At 50.2% G+C, this 20,695-nt stretch overlaps 1 protein-coding gene across 1 annotated transcript; it reads left to right on the top strand.

Annotated features, from left to right (window-relative positions):
* Positions 1–9,760: 9,760 nt before the first annotated feature.
* Positions 9,761–18,936, top strand: IL4 (interleukin 4; the record flags this gene model as incomplete). The annotated part of the gene is made up of 4 exons (XM_080673412.1): positions 9,761–9,895; positions 10,156–10,206; positions 16,435–16,560; positions 18,841–18,936. 4 exons carry the CDS (start codon positions 9,761–9,763, stop codon positions 18,934–18,936), a joined length of 408 nt encoding a protein of 135 aa, XP_080529538.1.
* Between the last annotated feature and the right edge of the window lie 1,759 nt (positions 18,937–20,695).

Raw genomic sequence — 20,695 nt, 5'->3', positions numbered from 1 at the left:
GAAGTCAGCATCAAACACCTCTGTTTGCTGCTCAGATGAGATGTCAGAAACCCTCGAGTCACCTCAGGGGTTCTCCGAGGGTGGCCCCTGAACTGCTCCGGGCCTCGGAGGACAGGGCTGCCTCTTGTGTCCCTGTGACCCAGCAGCTTGGAGGCCGGGGTTTATCAAGTTCATCAGCTTATCACTTTTCATTATGATGAAGCAGGGAAGTGCCTTTTGCTTATGATCTTAATTCAGCTGGTCAGTTTGAGCAAAGTCTAACTCCTTCCTTTTGGCTCCCGTGTGAGAGGCCCGCCGGGGCCAGGCTGACGGTGCTCCCAGGGAGGGGGTGCCCTGGCCTGGGACACGCTGGCCAGTTGGCCTTTCTAGAGGGCCGAGCCAGTGTCAGAACTGGTGGCTGTATCCACGATCACCCGCCCACACACTAGGCCCACTCCTACCCTGAAAAAGGAAAGTCATACAGTCTCATTATCTTCGTTCATTTCTTGGCTCCACCCAAAAGCAGCAGAGCAAAAGGTTTGCAACGAACGAACTTTCCCAGATCAACTGATTTCCCGGCAGCCAGGGAGGGCCCCATGACGAAGCCGGTGAGATCCCAGAAGCCGTTTTCTACTTACAACCTCACTTTCTGTGACGCCCTCTCCCTTCCCCTCCGCAGTGCCTCTCTTATGGAAAGTGATTCTCTCAAAGCATCTCTCAGAGCCGCCCCCAGTCCGGTGCACTGCCTGGGCAGACCTGCCCTGTGGCCCCTGTGACACAGACGCCGAAATTAAACAGCCACTCTCACCAGGTCCGCTCCCGCAGCACCCAGACAAGCCTGTGGCCCCACAGCTCCTCCTGAAAGTCACGGGCGCCCCATGGAGACCAGTGCCCGATGGCCTGCTGAGCACGCCAGGCAGAGGGCCCGTGTCCCCTGCCCAACCAGGGCCTGGCCAGGAGGAGCCACAGTGATACCACATTAGAATAGCAATTTCTCATGTATTATCTCTTCTTCTAACCTTTGCCCACATTTTCTATAATGAGCATGCATTCATGTCCCACTGGGAGACAAAGACAAAATTAATTGAGAACAAAAAGGACATGAAATTGATATCATGAGGGAGCAGATCAAAACTAGGGTGGGGAAGGGGCCAGCAGCACCTCTGGGTGGGCCTGGCTCAGTTCCAGCCCCTCCCGGGGGCCCAGCTGTCTTAGGAGAGGAGCTGGGCGTTTGCAAGGGCCTGGGAGGCAGGAGGCCCAGCTGCCCTCCTCCCAGGGCTGGATCCTCAGGTCAATCAGATCTTGTCCTTGGGGGTCGTCACCCAGCCCTGGCCTACCAGGCTGGGGCAGGAGACCAGGGGGAGCTGGGAAAGTGGCCAAAGTGACATCAGCACCCTGGGGGCACATGGAGAGGTCCTGCAGACTCCTGGACCAGCTTCCCTCTCTCTCAGAAAGACCTTCCACCTGCTTCTCAAACGAAAGAGAAGCCAGGCCCATGGCTCAGGGGAGCGGGAGTCCAAGGCCCTCCTGCCTCGGCTCCCTCCTTCCCTGTCTTCTTTATCCCACCCCCCCACCCCACCCCTGTCCCCTGGGAGGGGTCCTCCCTGCATCTGTGCTCAGAATCCCATCCCCCCTGCTTTCTCCAAGGACTTGGGGCAAGGACTTCAGGGTCCAGACAGCCCTGGCTTCCAGTCCCCGCTGTGCCCGGACTTCCCTTGTTACATAGGCCAAGTCTCAGCTGCCCCTCCGTGGAATAGAGCTCTGTCCACCCTTTCAACAGGGATCTACCGAGGCCTCTACCGGGTGCCAGACACTGTTCTATGCTCTGGGGATCCATGGCGAACTAAACAAGGTTGCTTCCAGTGGGGACACAGAATCCACAAACAAGAGAACACGGAGTGTGCAGGTTTAGGGGGGCCGGGGGGTGGGGGCTCCAAGGGCAGAGAGGCAGGTGGGGGCTGCCATGCTGTGAGGGGCGGTCAGACAGGTCTTCCAGGTGAGATCATTCGGAATGGGGCGTGATGACGTGAGGGAGGAAGAAAGGCGTTCAGCATAATGTGGGAACAAGAACAGGGAGAGATGACAGCAAATGCCAGAGCCTGGAGGGAGAGGACCCGGAATGCTCCTCCCAGCATGTGTGGCCGGAGCAGAAGGTCCCAAGGGCTTTGCTCCGGGTGGGATGATGCAACACCATTTGCTCCCATTGAACAGACGCCCTTGTGTGGAGAACAGAACTGGACGAGGCCGGAGCGGGATGCTAGTTGGGAGGCTCCTGCCGAAACCCAGGTGGGAAACGACGGCATGTGGCAGTGGAGGGTGGGACGGGGTCAGACTCTGGGGGTGTGTATGTGTGTGAGTTACCTATGAAATATACACTTACATGTATACACCATGTACATAAATGTTATGTTATATGTAAAAGCATAAATACATAAATACTTGTATATTATATCTAAAAAATAGTAAATATACATTTAAGTTTTCTATCTACATAATTTTAAGAAATCTTTTATTATAGGGAATTTCAAACACATACAAGAGCAGCTGCTAGTTATCCATCCAGTTAGCAACTGGTGGCCTGTTTGATTGGACTCTGCCCCGCTCCGCCCGCCCCATCCAAACAGGCAGCCATCCAGTTCGGGAGGCCCTTTGAAGGCAGAGGATGGTGTGAGCGCCTGAAGGGCGGTGCCGTTCACCGAGCTGGGGAAGCCTGTGCTCAAGTGTGTGCCTTTAAAAACGAACTCCTCATCATGCGTAGCCGCCACGCCGCAGCCAGCAGCCAGCCAGGGCATCTATGCCGGGCATCTGCGCGGACACTCACACCGTCCACACTGCTGTTCCCATCTCGTCCCTGCAGGGCATCCAGACGCCGTCTCAGTGATTCACCAACAATCTGCTATCACTAAGTCCAGCCTAAGTGCCTCTGCCCGTCTCTCTCCTGACCCTGAGGAACTCGGACGCTGCTGAACACTTCTTGCCCCCGGACTGTCCAGGCCTGGGTCCCTCGCAGGCTCTGTGGCTGCCTGCCTCCTCTGCCTCCTTCCTATTCCAGTCGCTGAGGGCTGCAGGCACCCGGTCCCGCACCCCCTCTGCTCCCTCTCCTCCTCTGTGCAGAGCTGCAGGGCTCAGTTCCTGGTCCCTCAAGCCCACGGCTTCCCTGCTAAGCTGCCATCACCATTAACAGCAGCTCCCCAAGCCAGAAACCAGGCGTCCTCTGGCCTTCTCACCCTTCCTCACCCCACATCCAGCCGCTCTAAGTGCTAACAGTCATCATCAAGATGGTGATAATGATAGCTGGCATTTATTGAAGGCTTTCTACGTGCCAGGCACCACACAAAACACTTTATATTTATAGCCTCATGTAATCTTCCCACACTCCCATTATTATTTTTTTCAGTCATCACCCGAGGGTGTTTTTTAAATATCCTTTAGAGGAAGGGAGAGGGGATCATTGACGTAAGAAACATGGACTGGTTGCCTCCCATATGTGCGGCAACCCAGGATCGAACCTGCAAACTTTTGGTGTACGGACAGCTCTCCAACCAACTGATCACCGGCCACGGCCCCACCTCTATTATTAATTAGCCCAGTTTGACAGAGAAGCCTGGACAGGTGAGTGGCAGAGCTGGGCAGCAGAACTGCCAGGTCCGTGAGCTCCAGACACACGCCTTCACGTCCACACTCCCGGCCGCAGAGCCCCTCACACCCACAGCCCCTCCTGCCGCCCTGCCCCATCACGCAGACAGATGGGACGGGCAGTGCTCTGCCCGGCTTCCCCTCCCAGGCCACCGCCTCCTCAGGTCCTCCAGGGCCTTCCCCGCTGCCCACACCCCCCCTCCCCCGCTCCGCTCGGCCTACCTGCTCCAGTCTCTGCGGTCAGTCACTCCCTTGCAGGACTCACTTGTGTTCTGAATGAGAGGAGCTGGGAGCGGCTCCTCGGTGTGCTGTCCTGCGCAGCTGACACAGCGGGGAGAGGATTTGCAGGGCTGGGGCGGTGCTGGGACACACGATCACCAGGGGCCACAGGAGGCTGGGCTGCTCCGCGCCACCTCCATGCCTCTCCCCTTGAACCCTTACACTTCATTTCCTGACCCCCTTGAAGTTAAAGCCTGCATCCGAACTGTTCTCCAGGGAGCCGTGGAAGGCGGGAGGCAGATGCCATATTCCTGTTCCCTGGGGCTGGGCGGGAGGTTTACTCCTGAGTTTCGGGGTGCTGGGAGAAGCCCAGGCCACAGCTCTGTGGTCCCTTCATTGGGGCTTCAGGGGTGTTTCCCGAACTCCAGACCTGCAGTGGCAGCTTCAAAGGCAGTGTCCTTCCTGTCGGTCATTCCTTTAGTGCTGTGGGCCGAGCCCCGGGCCGTGCCCGCCTCCCAACATTCTACACGCACCTACTTTCCTGCATCAAATGCTTTCTGCCTGAGGTGCCACCACAGCATCTGTTTCCTGCAAAGAATCCAGACACATAAATATGAGGGTGCAGTGTAGCAACTAATGGTGACTCCCCAGAACAAGGACAGGGCCTCAGAGACTAAAGGACACATCCAGGGGGTTACGTGTGGGGAAGGGTCCGCTGGCAAAACCCCCACTGGCCCTGTCCAGGCTCGGGTTTGCCTACCACATTTAGTACCACAGTCACTGGACCAACCAAAGATGTGATGCCGCCGGTGCCGCTGCCGCTGCTGCCATCACGTACAGAGCGCTGTCTGTGTGCCAGGCACTTCTCGGACGACTCTAAAACATTACCTTGTTTACTCCTCAGAACCACCCACGAGGCAGGCACGGTGTCACCTCACTTTACCCAGGGGGCTGCCTGTGGCCAAGGTCACACAGTGGCAAGCAGAGCAGCCAGGGCTTGTCATGGACTCTCTCGCTCGCTCCTCACAGGAGTCCCACGAGGAAATACATTATGCCCATTTCACAGGTGAGGGAACTGAGCCCCAGAGAGCTAGTGACCTGCCCACGATCACATGATAGACAAGTGGCCTGTTTGCTAAACTCTAAACCCCCGTGCTCATAACTGGACGGCCCAGGGCCTGAAAGGAAAGCTCTGAGACCACAGGGGGGCAGAGAGGGAAACGTGTCATCTGCTCTCACGAAGGGGAAAGGGAAGAGGGTCTCAGTCTGCCCGCCCCAGATCCCGCAGGCCCCGCCTTCCTGCCACTGCGCCGCGCTGCAGGGGACAGTCCTTTTCTACTTCCCTTCGAGGGGACCTCTGGTCACTCCCCCTGTTCTGGAAAGTTAAGCCTTTTCCCCTGGCCTTATCCAACCATTGGAAATCCAAAAACGAAGCTGCATTCTGCTTCTGAGCTACTGGCTCCCATTTCTATTCCTTTTCTGATCCACGTTTGTGCTCGGAGCCCAAGCCCAGGTCTGGTCCTCAGTGAGGTGGGGTGCTCACAAAACCACTGCTGAACACACGATGGCTTTTCTGTGCCTCTCATGCACTCCTCAGCAAAAGCCCGCTGACCCCTCCTCACCAGCATCCCCAAGGCTTTGGGGGTGCACACTGCCTGGACTCCCCTCCAGTGCATCTGCACTCCCAAGTTCGCTCCTATTTAACCTGAACCTTTCCTCAATAAAGGAGTAGGCACCATTTCACTCCAAATAATAGTTCATCTTGAAGTCTCCACCTGTTCTGGAAGGAACTGTCTGCTCGCCTCATAAACTCCACTTGTCTGTGTAGTGATGGATTAACTTACTTCAGCAGAAAAACAAATAATCCCATTTAAAAATGGGCAAAGAACCTGAATAGACATTTTTCCATAGAAGACACGCAGATGGCCAAGAGGCCCATGAAAAGGTGCTCAACATCGCTAATCATCAGAGAAATGCAAATCAAAACCACAGTGAGATGGCACCTCACACCTGCTAGAATGACCATCATTAAAAATCAAGATGACAGCCAAAACCGGTTTGGCTCAGTGGATAGAGCATCAGCCTGTGGACTGAAAGGTCCCAGGTTCGATTCCGGTCAAGGGCACGTAACTTGGTTGCGGGCACATCCCCAGTAGGGGGTGTGCAAGAGGCAGCTGATCGATGTCTCTCTCTCATCGATGTTTCTAACTCTCTATCCCTCTTCCTTCCTCTCTGTAAAAAATCAATAAAATATATTTAAAAAAATAAATCAAGATGACAAATGCTGGAGATGACATGGGGAAAAGGGAACCCTTGTGCACTGTTGGTGGGATTTCAAATTGGTGCAGCCACCGTGGAAACAGTATGGAGGTTCCCCCTCAAAAAAAGTTAAAAATAGAACTGCTATATGATCCAGCAATTCCACTTCCATGTTTATCCAATGGAAACAAAAACACTAAGGGTTCCAGGTTCAATTCCGGTCAAGGGCACATGCCCAGGTTGGGCTCAGTCCCCAATAGAGGGCGTGCAGGAAGAAGCCAATCAATGATCCTCTCTCACCATTGATGTTTCAATCTCTCTCTCCCTCTCCTTTTCTCCCTGAAATATATATATTCCAAACACAAAGCTCCCGACTCCGCGGGAGCTTTGTGTTTGGAATCCTTTAGATCTCACCGCCTGATTGTGTCTGATTGGTATCCTTCTGCTCTAATGAAAATGTACACACTAGTATATATATACATATATATGTATATATATATATATATATATCCTATAGAATAAAAGCCTAATATGCAAATCGACCAAATGGCAGAACAACCCATCACTATGACACACACTGACAACCAGGGGGCAGATGCTCAACACAGGAGCTGCCCACAGCCCACACGATCACCCCACTGATTGCCCCACAGATTGGCCCTGATCGCCGGCCAGGCCCAGGGACCCTACCCATGCACAAATTTCATGCACCAGGCCTCTAGTGTGTGTGTGTATGTGTATATATATATATATATATATATATATATATATATGATATCTGCATCCCATGTTCACTGCATTATTTACAATAGCCAAGACATGGAAACAATCTAAGTGTCCATCTATGGATAAATGGATAAAGAAAATGTGACACACACACACACACACACACACACTAGAATATGTTATTCAGTCATAAAAAGGAAGGAAATCCAGCCATTTGTGGCAACATGGATGGACCTAGAGGATATGATGCTAAGTGAAATAAGTCAGAGAAAGACAAATGCCATATGATCTCACTTATAGGTGGAATCTAAAAACAAGCAAACAGACAAACCAAACGCATAGGAAAAAAGATCAGCTTTGTTTACCAGAGGTGTGGGATGGAAGGAGGGGCCTTGGATGAAGGTGATTAAAAGGTACAAGCTTTCAGTTATAAGATAAAATACCGGGATGTCACGTGCAACATGACTATTGAGAACACGGCTGTATGGTATATTTGAAAGTGGCTAAGAGAGGAGACCCTAAGACAGCCGTGGGCAAACTACGGCCCACGGGCCGGATCCGGCTGTTCTATCCGGTTCTCTTGCTCTCCCCTCCGCTCCTTTACTTTGAATTTATATTAGTTCACACAAACACACCATCCATGCTTTTGTTCTGGCCCTCCGGTCCAGTTTAAGAACCCATTGTGGCCCTCGAGTCAAAAAGTTTGCCCACCCCTGCCCTAAGATTTCACATCACATGAAAAAAACACGTTTTTTTCTTTTCCTTTTTTGTTGTATCCATATGAGATGATGGATGTTAACTAAACTTGCGTTAATCATCTTATGACATATATGTCAAATCATTATGCTGTATATACACTTCAAACTTAAACAATGCTGTGTGTAATTATATTTCAATAAAAGTAGAAGGAAAAGAGAAATACCTTTTTATTTTTTTAAAGAATATACCCAAAGAAGTCTGACCTTTGTTCCCCTCTTGGAAGATAACCTCTAAACTCCTGCAATAAAGAATTTGGCTGTGTTTTGTCATTAGTTCCTGAGAGGTAGCCCCTAAATCCTAGGAATTTCTCAAGTGATAGGAGTCTTGGCCATTTGCGGTGAGCTCTGATCATTTATGCTAATAAGGCAATTCAAGGTGGGGGGCAGCCACACTATTAAGCTACTGTGATGTCAGCAAGCCTCCAGGGAAGGGGTGGAGGATGAGTGGCAAGCAATTCATTCAATCATGTCTACGGAATACACCCCAGAACTCTGGGCACGGAGGCTGGTGAGCTGCCCTGCTCACATCGGGTGCTGGGGAGGCGACTCCGCGGGAGCTTTGTGTTTGGAATCCTTTAGATCTCACCGCCTGATTGTGTCTGATTGGTATCCTTCTGCTCTAATGAAAATGTACAGCACTTTCCTGAGTTCTGTGGGTCATTCTAGCAAATTATTGAACCTGAGGGCATAATGGGAACTCTGGCATTCGTAGCCAGTTGGCCTGCAGTGAGCGTGGGCTGAAACCCCGATTCGCAGCTGTTGAGCAAGGGCAGGCTTGTCGAGGCCGTGCCCTTCACTGGTGACACTTGCTGCCTAACTCCACGTAGTTGGTATCAGAAGCTATTGCCTTGGTTTTGGCAAACGTGTTGCACAGTCCCGAGGGAAGCACCCTAAATGTGGTCGAGGGGCCGTCCTGATACAGGGACCCACGCCCTCTCCTTCACAGAGTGTGGGGCACTGAAAGGAGATCCAAGCACAGGAACAGCCTGTGCAGTAATCATTCCATGTGATCCTCCAGAGGAAAGCCAGTAAGCCAGGAAGGCGGGAAACCAAGCGGAGGGGAGAGAACAGGAAAGTTCAGGGAGGAAAAAGCATGGCTTGCTGGGGCACAGCAACCCTGCTGCATCGTGAACGTGGGGGTGCTCAGCCCCTCACTGGTCCAGGGAGTTGCACTAAAGCAGCAAGTGGGTGGTGGGGCATGGACAAGACGTTTGATTTGTAAATCAGGAAGGTTTTGTCCAATTAGCTGAAGATGCATTTAAGTTCCATTAAAGAGCAGTCATTCCTGACAGACCTAACATGCCTAGAGCCTCCTTATTAAAGACTATGCAGCCCTAGCCAGTCTGGCTCAACTGGAAGGGTCCCAGGTTCGATTCCGGTCAAGGGCACATGCCCGGGTTGTGGGCTTAATCCCCAGTAGGGGGCGTGCAGGAGGCAGCCAATTCGTGATTCTCTCTCATCATTGATGTTTCTATCTCCCTCCCCCTCTCCCTTCCTCTCTGAAATCAATAAAAATATATTTTAAAAAATAAAGATATGCATCTGCTGTGACCCAAACTAAGCCTCCCCTGGTGTCACCTGTCCTTTACCTGGAGAATGGCACGCCTGAGTGCCAGGACAGGAGATAATCTGTGCGCGTCACTTTCCTTCTACCCAGATAAAGAAACCCACATCAGCTTTTCCACAAAAGAAAAGTTTCCAAGATACCACCCATACTTGGAAAAAGCCAGGTTGAAATACCATTCAAGTCAAACTTTCTTGATATTACTCTATCTTTCCCCAGGAGCATTGCACTACAACAAATTCGGACACCTGTGGCCTCTTCCTTCAAAGCAAAAAGCCAGCAACAACCCCAAGCTGATAAGATTAATCTAAAGAACAAATTATGGTGTAATTTCCTATGCTGATACTTTGTAGTTAATTTTAAAAAAGGGTTTCATTTTCCTATTGGTCTGATTTCACAGGAACATGTTACCTGTTTCTGTGAGGCATATTTTTCTCCTGGAAGAGAGGCGCTGATTGGCCCCAACCTGGTGTAATGAAAATTTCCAATGTAAATTCATTTTCCCTCGGTTTCAGCAATTTTAAATCTATATATAGAGATATCATCGTCAGAATTGCATTGCTAGCTTCTCCTGGTAAACTAATTGTCTCACTCTGTCATTGCAAATAGAGATCGATTAATGGGTCTCACGTCCCAGCTGATTCCAGCTCTGGTCTGCTTACTAGCATGTACCAGCAACTTCACCCATGGACACAAGTACAACCTCACCTTACGAGAGACCATCAAAATGCTGAACTGGCTCACAGCGAAAAAGGTGAGTGAGCTATCTGGCACCATCTCTCCAGATGAGTGGTGATGCCGTGCGTATTTCTTAGACTATGCGAGGAACGTTAGTAACAGCTTCCAGAGAAGTCAGTAGTTGGTTGATGGGATGGGAGACTTCTCCCTGGCACTTTTTTGAGGGACTGTCGGAAGTTTTCTCAGTTTGAGGGAGTGGGAGCTGCGTGGCAAGGATCACTCTGCTTAGTTGGAAGTAACTGTATCTCCTGCTCTCTTGCTCCTGCCCGGGCCAAGGATCTACAGTGCATGGAGCTGACCGTAGCAGACGTCTTGGCTGCCCCAAAGGTAAGAACTGTCTGGGTGGTCTGCTTGGCAGACGGTGACTTGGGACAGGAGAGCCATCTACAAGTGTTTGAACAAGAAACTTTTTTTTTTTTTAACAGAAAGTGAACAGGCCCAAATTAACTATAAGGTGTTAAATGTTTTCAAAGAATGAGAATTCTGGTCTTTACTCTCAAGTGTTTCTGGTTACATTTGACTTAGAGGATGTCTAATAGAGAGCTTGGATTCTGTCATCCTAATGGAGATCCTGGCCAAGAGCGAGCTCTTTAGGATTTACCCAGCCCCGGCCTAGTACCTGGAACACAGGAGGCCCCCAATAAATGCTTATTGAAGGAGAGCATTTTCTGGCCCATACACTTCCGAAAAACCAAATACTCTCACAAAAACAGATATTGAGATTACAGGTTGAGGGAGCTTTCATTTTGTCTAAGAGACTTCCTATGGCAACAAAGAAGGTATTGCCAGAGCCTCGTCTTCCGCAGCCTGGTCACCTCGCAGCCCGCCGGCTCCGGGGTGCTGTCCAGGGGCCCTCGGCTTGCTCTGTCCTGCCAGCTCCCCTCCGGCCCAGTCTGGAGCCCTCCTGCCAGATGAGGTCCAACTCATCCCTGCTTCTGGCTGCTTGGGCATCTCGCCTTTCCACCTCCTGTGCGCCTCACCCCACCCCTCACCCCCTGCAGTGGGAGGAGATAGATTTGACAGCTGATAGTGCATTTTCTCTGACAAACACATGACTACAGACATATCAATAGCTTTGTGCACATCAGTTCCTGTTTTCATGGAAACACACGACTGAGAATGAAAAACCCAAAGCTTCAATTTGCCAGTGGTCTCCTAACCACCTGCTTTCCACGTGTGCTGGGGGTGCCTGGCCAGGAGTGAAGCCTGGAGGGCTGGGCAGGGCCATGTCCCAGCACCGAGGCTGTACAACAGGCCCGTCCTACTTCATAAGAAAAACTACTCTTTGGGCCTTTATCTGGATACCTCATTTCATTAAAGATTATTCCAGGAATCTGATATATAGTAATATATAATATCATAATAGAATTATATATAACATTATATAAAATAAGTGTATAGTATGTAAGTATATATATTATATAATTTGGTCCTTCAGAATCTCATTATGTATCAGACTCTGTCTATCAGTAGGATGGAAGGACTTGGAGATTTTATATACTTATAAAATTATATGCAGGGTGGGCAAAAGTAGGCTTACAGTTATGAGTACGTGAAACAGTTTATTCTTGTATTATTATTTATTATTGTACTATTTTCCATACAAACAACTGTAAACCTACTTTTGCCTCACCCTGTATGCTAGTGATATATATTTGTGTGTGTGTGCATGTGTGTGTGTGTGTGTGCACATGTGTGTGTGTGTGTGTGTGTGTGTATATATATATGTAAATAAATAAATAAATAAATAAATAAATAAAATAGCCAGGAGCCCACAGCGGTGTGCTCTGGGCGCCCCAGAGGCAGCTACGTTACCGAGAGAGCTCCACCAAAGCCAAGGGCAGGGCCCCGAAGGGAGTGCAGAGGGTCTGAAAGTGAGAAGGTCTGTGGTTTTAGCCCTGGTTCTGCTGTTAACTAGTTACCAGTTGTATGGCCTTTGACAAGTCTCCACACCTCTCTGTGCCTCAGTTTCCACATCTGAAGAAATGAAAATGAATTTAAAAGTTGGTTGGAATCCAACTCTTGAGTTAGTGGAAAGTGATATTGTAAGATGCTTCAACTCTTGATGAAAGACAAAAAAACTGGTTGTAGAGAAGCAATAATTCTAGGAGGGAGGGGCAGTGGTTGGAAATGATCAAACCTTCCAAGTCCGGGGGACCTCTCTCTGGGCTCAGTCTCTAGAAGACCCAGCCACACCTCAGTCCACTGAGGTGCAGGCCTGGCCACGCTGCTCGCCTCCCATTCTAGGCCCTCTCTGCATTTGGTTCTAACATACCTCCCTCACCACACAGGCAGACATCTCCTTCACTCCACCCTTCCCTGGCCTGCTTCTGTCCCTTCTGATTAACTACCTCACTTTCCTTTCTTTTCTTTTACTCAAGACTCAGTGCTTACTTATCTAGGAGGATATTTCAGAACAAGGAAAGGCGGTTCTTTTTAAAACCCACAGAGGTGATATGTGGGAGGGAACGTTACTTTCTTGTGTTCCTGAAGAGAAATGGCTTTCCGAGATCCAGTGTCTTGATTTTATTTCTTTTGGGAATCAAAAATTCCTGTATCTCCCTGTTGGTTAACATCCTGCTCTGGGCAGTTGCTGGCAAGAATGTGCTGATCTAAGTCCCGGGCTTCACAGGCAATGCCTGCCAGGGTGTCCGTGAAGTTAAGGTGGTCTGAGGAAGAGCAAAGTGCAAAGCAAGCAAGCTGCTGGTCTATGAAGGATTTCTTGGGTGGACCCTTGAAGGTATTTCCTACCAAAGAGAGCTCAAGTTCATAATTTGCAGGAAGCTCTATGTCGACCCTCAAATTTTTTTTAAAAAATATTTTATTGATTTCTTACAGAGAGGAAAGGGAGGGGATAGATAGTTAGAAACATCGATGAGAGAGAAACATCGATCAGCTGCCTCCTGCACACCTCCCACTGGGGATGTGCCTGCAACCCAGGTACATGCCCTTAACCGGCATCGAACCCGGGACCCTTCAGTCCGCAGGCCGACGCTCTATCCACTGAGCCAAACCGGTCAGGGCCTCAAATTTTCTTTTAAGGAGAAAGTGAAGGATTTTCTTATACACACACTGGCTCACCAAATCTGGGCAGAAGTGTAGATAATGGATACGACACAAATGGGACTGAATTTTTACAGCCCTGAACGAAGCTAGTGAAAAACCAAGTTAGAGCTCTATCTACAGGAATCTCTGCCACAGAAATCTCCCAGGAGGCGCGCCGCCACTGGGCACCTGGCCGTCCGTGAGGGAGCTTCCCCTGGCCTGCACGTGGGCCTCTCCTCTGAGTCCCTTTTGCTGAGCAGTTCTGAGCTGCGAGGTCCGCCAGGCTGTGAAGGTGTGCCCCTGAGCGGGGCTGCGCACTGGCGGGCAGCGAAAGCTGGACACGCAGCTGAAAGCAGTCAGCATGGGCTGGCTTCCTGCTGCTGTGATACCAATGAAACTAAAACTAGTGAGTCTAGCCCTTTGTTAAAAAGGCCTTAAGAATTAGGTTGTTTTGACCTTTTTCCATTTGATTCAAACTCTTTTCAATTCCTATTTTATCCTAATGACCTTCAGGAAGTCCTTTGACAAATATTGTTAGAGGGTTTTCCCTATATTATATGGCCATCTATGCAATACCAAGAGGCAGCCTAATTTCTAGACTCCAAGCCAGAGTTTCTCAAACGTCTCATTAGGTTTTGATGGAAAAATAAGCCAAGGGGCTCTTCTCCTTTTGGCCCCCTTGAGCCTCTATTCTCTCCACAGCCACACAGGGCCTGCCTCATCTGCGTCCACAGCGGTGTCTTCCCGGCCTCACTGCCTCTGCTCCCGCACACCGCCCCCAGAGGCAGGGTGCTGCATGGGCGGTTTCCTGGCTCCCTGAGCCCAGAGATAGCAGTGCTGCTCTTCAATTTCCAACGGGAATCAGGGCCCAGGAGGGCTCCCGCCAGCTCATTAAGTGGGTGCCCTTCCAAGGGTGTGCCCATGGGCCATCACTCACCTCCCCCCCCCCGCCGCCCCAGGGGGAGGTTCCAGGAAGCTTCTGTAGTTTGGAATTCTGGTGCTTTTAGAATTTTGCCTAAATAATGAGATGAACACAAATATGTACACAGATGACTCACTGCTGTGTTTATTTACAAAAGCAAAAAAACTGCAATAATAGGGGATTGATCAACTATGATACAAATGTGCTATGAGTTCCTACAAAGCTCTCAATCCCATGTTCCAAATACTTTTGAATGACTTCAGAATACACTTGTACTATATGTTAAGTGTAAAAAGGTTACAAAGCAGTACCAATAGTTGGTCCCTATTTTGAAAAAAGTATTTTTAAAAACCTGGGAAGATATTTACCGAAATAATAACAGTAGTTATCTCTGGCTGGTAGAATAATGAGTGAATTTGTTTTTGCTGAATATATACTACTAGTGGCCCAGTGCACAAAATGCACTCACGTTAAAAGGGAGACCCAGCGTCAAGTCCCCGCCCACCCACATGCGCCTCAAAATTGCGTGAGACCCAGACGTGGCCGCCCACCCCCCCATTGGGTTAGATCTAGACCCAGCCAGTCCCACCCTTGTCAAGCCCCGCTGGGCAGGGGGCTAGCCTCAGGTCCCCTGGCCTGGCGCCAGGATGGGGGGCGTGGCCTGAGGTCCCCCAGATGGGGCAGGGAGCATGCCTTGAGGACCCCCATCAAGCCCCGCCAGGTGGGGGACATGGCCTGAAAGCCCCTGTCAAGCCCCGCTGGGTGGGGGGGCACAGCCTCAGGTCCCCCATCAAACCCAGCCAGACAGGGGGGTGCAGCCTCAGGTCCCCCGGCCCTGCACCGGGAGGGGGGGCGCAGCGTCAGGTCCCACATCAAGCCCCACTAGCAGGGGGGCACAGCCTCAGGTCCCCTGTCAAGCCCCGCTGGGTGAGGGGCATGGCCTGAGTTCCCACGACCCAGCACTGGGGGTCCACCTTGAGGACCCCATCAAGCCCTGCTGGATGGGGACCACGGCCTGAGGTCCCGTCAAGCCCCGCCAGGCAGGGGGGCATAGCCTCAGGTCCCCTGGTGGGGGGCGTGGTCTGAGGTCCCCCAGCCTGGCGCTGGGGCAGGGGGAGCAGCCTGAGGTCCCCTAGCTCAGCACCAGGACAGGAAGCGCACCTTGAGGTCCCCCATCAAGCCCTGCCGGGTGGGGGGCATGGCCTCAGGTCCCCTGGCCTGGCGCCGGGGCAGGAGGTGAGGCCTGAGGTCCCCAGTCAAGCCCCATGGGGGCAGGGGAGGGCGTAGCCTCAGGTCCCTGCTGATTGCTTGTTAAGGCTCCTTAAGGGAACTTGGCCTTAGCTGTGGCTGCAGCCATCTTTGTGATGGAGTGATGGTCAATTAGCATATTCCCTCTTTATTAGATAGGATTTTTATAGTAAACTTACATTACCGTGATAATCAGGAAAAGGATGTAACTGTAAGAACGTACAAAGCTGCCTGGACAGTGCTTCTCATATAAATACCCCCTGGAGCTACTGTAATGCGCATCTGTGGTTCAGGGGGGCCGGGTGGGGCCTGGGGTTCTGTATTTCCAACAAGTTCACAGGTGATGCCTGTGCTGCTTCCCCACGGACCACGTGCTGAGTGAGAAGGGCCTGGAGCGTGTCCTGACAGTGGCCAGGAGAGTTTCATCTGAGCTGGATCAGACTCGAGCTAAGACCACTCTCCAGACTCTGTGACTTTGTTTTTCAGGGGAAATGAGAGGACACACCAGGCCTGCTTCAGACTGATACACAACCCCTCTCCCAGGTTCACAAGAGCTGTTTCCCTGCTTGTACATTCCCTCCTCTAAGGCCCAAACGTCCCCAGGAAGAGGCATGTGGCCAGAGCTGCCGGCATTCCCAGGAGGTTCTGACCATGTACATGCAAGGTCAAAAGCCCCTGACGGGGGCCCCATCCAAGGTCCAGCTCAGTGGCACCCTCTCTCAGATGCTTTCTGATCCCCCAAGGCCAGATTCCTCACCAGGATCCTGGCACTCACCTAGCTGCGGGGAAATGTCTTATCTCCTCACTTGGACCCGAGTTTATACACACACGGCTGTCTCCCATGGGGACAGCTAAATGTTCAGGCAAAGGATGGGCATCCAGTTATTCAGCACGTATGTAGGACTTCCAGGGAGACCTGGGATTTCAAACCCCATAGGAATGACTGTGAGCTCACGTAGGCACCTTCCACAGAAAGAAACGGACCTGGGCTCCAGACAGATGGATCTGCATTCAAATCCCCACTGTGTCCTCCCCTTAGTTGAGTGACTTTATTAGGCATCCTTTCAGCAAAACCCTCTAAGAGAAAGGAAACGGGGAGAGTCTGAGGAAAAAGCTGCCGAATTTGCAGAAAACTGGGAGGGGGAGAAGTTGTTTGTAGGGTTTATGGCTGCGGTAAGCAGCCTTCATTCCCATGGCAAGAATCCTTGAATACCTGGCCCATGTCTGAGCTAACCTGCCCTCATCACTTTGTCCCTGGAAGCCAGAAAACAGAAGGAAAAACCTCTCTCCCATGTTCAGAAGAGAGCTAGTGTACAACTATCTGGTATTTCTCTTTCTAGAACACAACTGAGGCGGAAACCTTCTGCAGGGCCGCGACGGTGCTTCGGCAGGTCTACAGGCACCACACGTGCTTGACCAAAATATTCCTGAGCAGACTTGACAGGAACCTCAGCAGCATGGCCAACAAGGTAAGCTGCATCATGCCGGCAGCGTGGCTCCCGGTGGACAGCACCTTCACGTCTCAGTGTTCCTCATGAGTGGTAGTCCCCGTTAATTAGCCCACCCATTCATTCAGCAAGTATTTGTTGAGGCTCTATGAGTGCCAGGTGCTGTTAGGCACTGGGGAAACAGTACTAGGGAGAAGGCGGCAGAGTCCCTGTCCTCGGAATGTTCTAGTGGCGGAGACAGAAAAGCAAACTAACATGCCCATGATGCCCAGCAGGGAAAGTGCTGCGAAGAACATAGGAATAAAGAACATAGGGGTTAGGAGGAAGAGGAGTTGGTGACATCATCTGAGAAGGATTTAAATTAAGTGAGGGAGCAGGCCTCATAACTGGAGAAAGAACATTCCTGGCGCGCGGGGGTAGGGAGGAGGTGTCGGGGAATGAGGGGGACAGCTGTGCAAAGGCCCTCAAGCAGAAATGAGCTTCATGTGTTCAAAGAGCGGTAAGAAGTCTAGGGTGGCTGGACCAGAGTGAGCAGGGGGATTTTAGCAGGAGATCAGATCACACTGGGCCTTTGGACTCTGCCCCAAGTATGGTGGGAAATACCCACCCGGTTTTGAGCAGGACAGAGACTACGATCTGATTTTTGTGACTTAAAAAGACCACTCTAGCTACTGTGTGGTAGACTGAATAGGGGTAAGTGGAGAACAAGAAGGCCTGTTGGAGGTTGAAGATGATGGTGGTTTAGAAAGGGTGGGAGCAGCAGAGGTTGTTAGATTTGGGATGTAACTAAAAATAGACCCAGAAGGACTTGCCGACAGATCCATTGTGAGGGGTTTGAGGGAGCGAGTGAACAGTGGGCTCTTGGTTCCTGGCCTGAGCCCCTTGGGGGATGGTTGGTGTTTACAGATATGGAAGAGTGGTGACAAAGCAGGGCGAGAGGTTGAGCAGAAGTTCAGGAGTTTAATTTTCTACATAGTAAGTTCGAGGTACCTATTGGACAGCCAAATAGAGATGTGAGAAGATTGTTGGAAAAATCTGAAGCTTAGGGGACAGGTTAGAACCTGTTATATAAAGTCAAGTCCCCAGGAAGATGGACCTGAAGGACAGAGAGAAAGGAAGTTCTGAGCCCGGAGGCACTAATATACAGAGTTCAGGTAGAACAGGGTCCAGCAAGAGACTGAGGAGCAGTGAAGCAGCAGGAAAGGGGAGTATGTGGTGCCCCAGAAGGCAAGCGAAGGAGGGAGTGAGCAAGTGTGTCAGATCACTGGAAGGTCAAGTAAGATGAAGACAGAGATGGCCATTGGATTTGGCACGACAGGGGCATCGGTGAAGCTGATATAAATGGAGACGTGGGAATGAAAGGCTGACTGAAGTGGGATCCGTAGAAAATGGGCGGGGAGTGGTGAGAAGGAAGGGGTGATAAGCACAGAAAAGTCTTCTGAGGTGTTTTGCTATAAGGCTGCAGAGAAATGGACCAACAGCTGAAGGGCAGGTGTGGAGTGAGGGAAGTTCTTTGAAGGTGGGCTGTATACTCAGCATGTGAATGTACCAATGGGAATAGTCCAGTGAGAGGGGAGCGCTGACAGTGCAGGAAAGAGGGAGAGCCAAGAGTGGACATTATCTAGTGCCAAGTAGAGGAACTGGGGACATTCACCCCTCTCTGGGCCGGTTACCTTATCTATAAGATAAGGTGACGGAATAGGGAGCTGACATTACACTCAATTCTCTTTTAATCCTCTTAATCATCTTATAAAATTCACACTGTTTTCCCCATTTTACAAAAGAGGAAACTGAAGCGTTCTATAAATGAAATGTTTGTCCTAAGTGATATAATCAATAAACTGGTAGAGCTGAGACCCAAACTGAAGCAGTGGCCTGGTGGCAAGTACCTGGAACCCTTCCCACCTGGCATGCTGCATGCTGTGTTGTTGCTATTTAATGAGCAGGAGGGCAAATGGACAGAACCTCTCTCAGCAGCCCAGGCGCCCCGCAGAAGGCCCAGGATGGCAGTGGACAGGTCTCAGCCTCTACCTTCATGGTAGGCCCCTGAGCAGCACCTAGCAGTGTGTGACACACGTCTCCAGACACTGTGGCACCCTGAAGGCAGAGACTGGAAACAGGCAAGCCCTGCTGTCCTAGTGGTGGAGTTGGACTCCCCTTGGCTGGATCTAGGCTGGAGGCCTGGTTCCATCACTGCTCCAGTGCTAAGTGCCAGAGTAGGCTTGACTGGAACAGAGAGGCAGGACAGCAAGACTCGAATATTTAGCAATGCAAGCTAATGAAATGTTTCTTTTGTAGATCTCCTGTCCTGTGAACGAAGCCAAGAAGACGACACTGAAAGACTTCTTGGAAAGGTTAAAGAGCATCATGCAAGAGAAATACTCAAAGGGTTGAAGCTGAATATTTTAATTTATGAGTTTTTAATAGCCTTATTTTAAAAATATTTATATATTTATAACTCATCATAAAATAAAGTATATGTAGAATCTGACAGCAAGGTTTCTCTTTACTTGCAATGGCACCTTACTTGACAACTTTTGGGGAAACCAATTTAATTTGCTGGGAAGCTAGTATGGAAGTAAAAAAGGAAAGATTGCTTTCCTCTCTCCAGCTGCGGACATAATGCACAAAATTATTAAAGAACACAAGTCCACATAAGACATAGATGATGAGAGCTGCAGAGTGGGCCCATGAGTCCTGAATGGAAAAGGTGTCCCCTGGGTGTTTAGAACATGCTTCTCCCATTGGCACAGGGTTGTTACATTGAGACTACAGGGGAAAGTAATTCTATCACACTACATGGCTCTGCAGTGAATCATGTTTAAAGCTCTAATAATGTAAATTATCTTGATTCTCAAGTCATAGAATCAACAAAGCACAGAATTATGGTTACAGAACAGACTATAAGTGCTACTAACCTGCCACTATAAAAGGTACAGCTGAATATGATTGAGAGGTAAAAGAGGAGGGAAAGAATGAGAGGCGGGGACCTAATATCCCCACCCACTCAGCGACGGGGTCCATTAAGCAATACTGTCTAAGGTTGGTGGAATGAGAACAAGATATTTAAGTATTTATTCAAAATTGCAAAGGTAATAGAAGATCAAAAATAATCTTCTAGGTATATAAAAGCCTAAGCAACAGTTACGCCCAAATGACTGGAACGACCGAACAATTGGTCACTGACCATCAGGGGTCAGACTTTCAACACAGGAGCTGCCCCTGGTGGTCAGTGTGCTCCCACAGGGGGAGTGCCGCTCCTCCAGAAGCCAGGCTGATGGCTGGCTAGCACAGCTGCAGTGGTGGGAGCCTCTCCCCACTCAGCAGCAGCGCTACCAAGAGGCGGCAGGCGCAGCGGGCCGGGATGAGCTCGAGTGGCAAGGCGCCTGGCCCAGCTTGGGCTCCTCCCTGGCTGCCTACCACTTGGCACACTGCTACATCCCCCAAGGAATCCTGGATTGTGAGAAGGCACAGGCCAGGCTGAGGGACACCCTCTCCCCCCCGCCCCCCCGGCATGAATCTGTGCACCGGATCTCTAGTTTACTATAAAACATTTGGAATGGTAAATTAATGAGGTAAACCCTCACTTTCCAATAAGGAAACCAACACAAATCTGAAGTTGATAAATCAAAAAATAGTTGGCAAGAGTGGCCATGAGTTGATTATGGTAGCTAGGGATGGGTACATGGGGGTTAATTGTACTACCCTGCTTTTATACATATTTGAAAGTTCTTATAATAAGAAGTGGGGAGAAAATCAATAGTGAGTGAATAAAGAGATCATTGGTATTATCATGGTAGCCATCAGAAAAACTAAATACTACAAAAAAGGGAAGGAGTTTGTTGGGAATGGGACTTGGGTAAGGATGAGTGAAAGCAAGGGAGGAGGCGGTTGGCTTTCTATTTTAAGTCTGTGTGTAACCATGTACACAAATAACATGCTTTTAAACATTAAAAAAACTAAAATTAAAAAGACAGATGATCACAAACATTGGCTAAGATGTGGAAAAACTGGAATTCTCAGGCATTGCTGGTGTGATTGGAAAACGGTGCAGGCACTTTGGGAAACTGCAGCAGCTCCTCAAAAGGCTAAACTTAGTTACTACAGGACCGGCAGTTCCAACCCTAGGTCTCTATCCAAGAGAACGGAAAAC

The sequence above is a fragment of the Plecotus auritus genome (assembly GCF_963455305.1).
Source record: "Plecotus auritus genome assembly, chromosome: 6".
NCBI classification, from domain to species: Eukaryota; Metazoa; Chordata; class Mammalia; order Chiroptera; family Vespertilionidae; genus Plecotus; species Plecotus auritus.
This window is presented reverse-complemented; position numbering and strand designations above follow the sequence as displayed.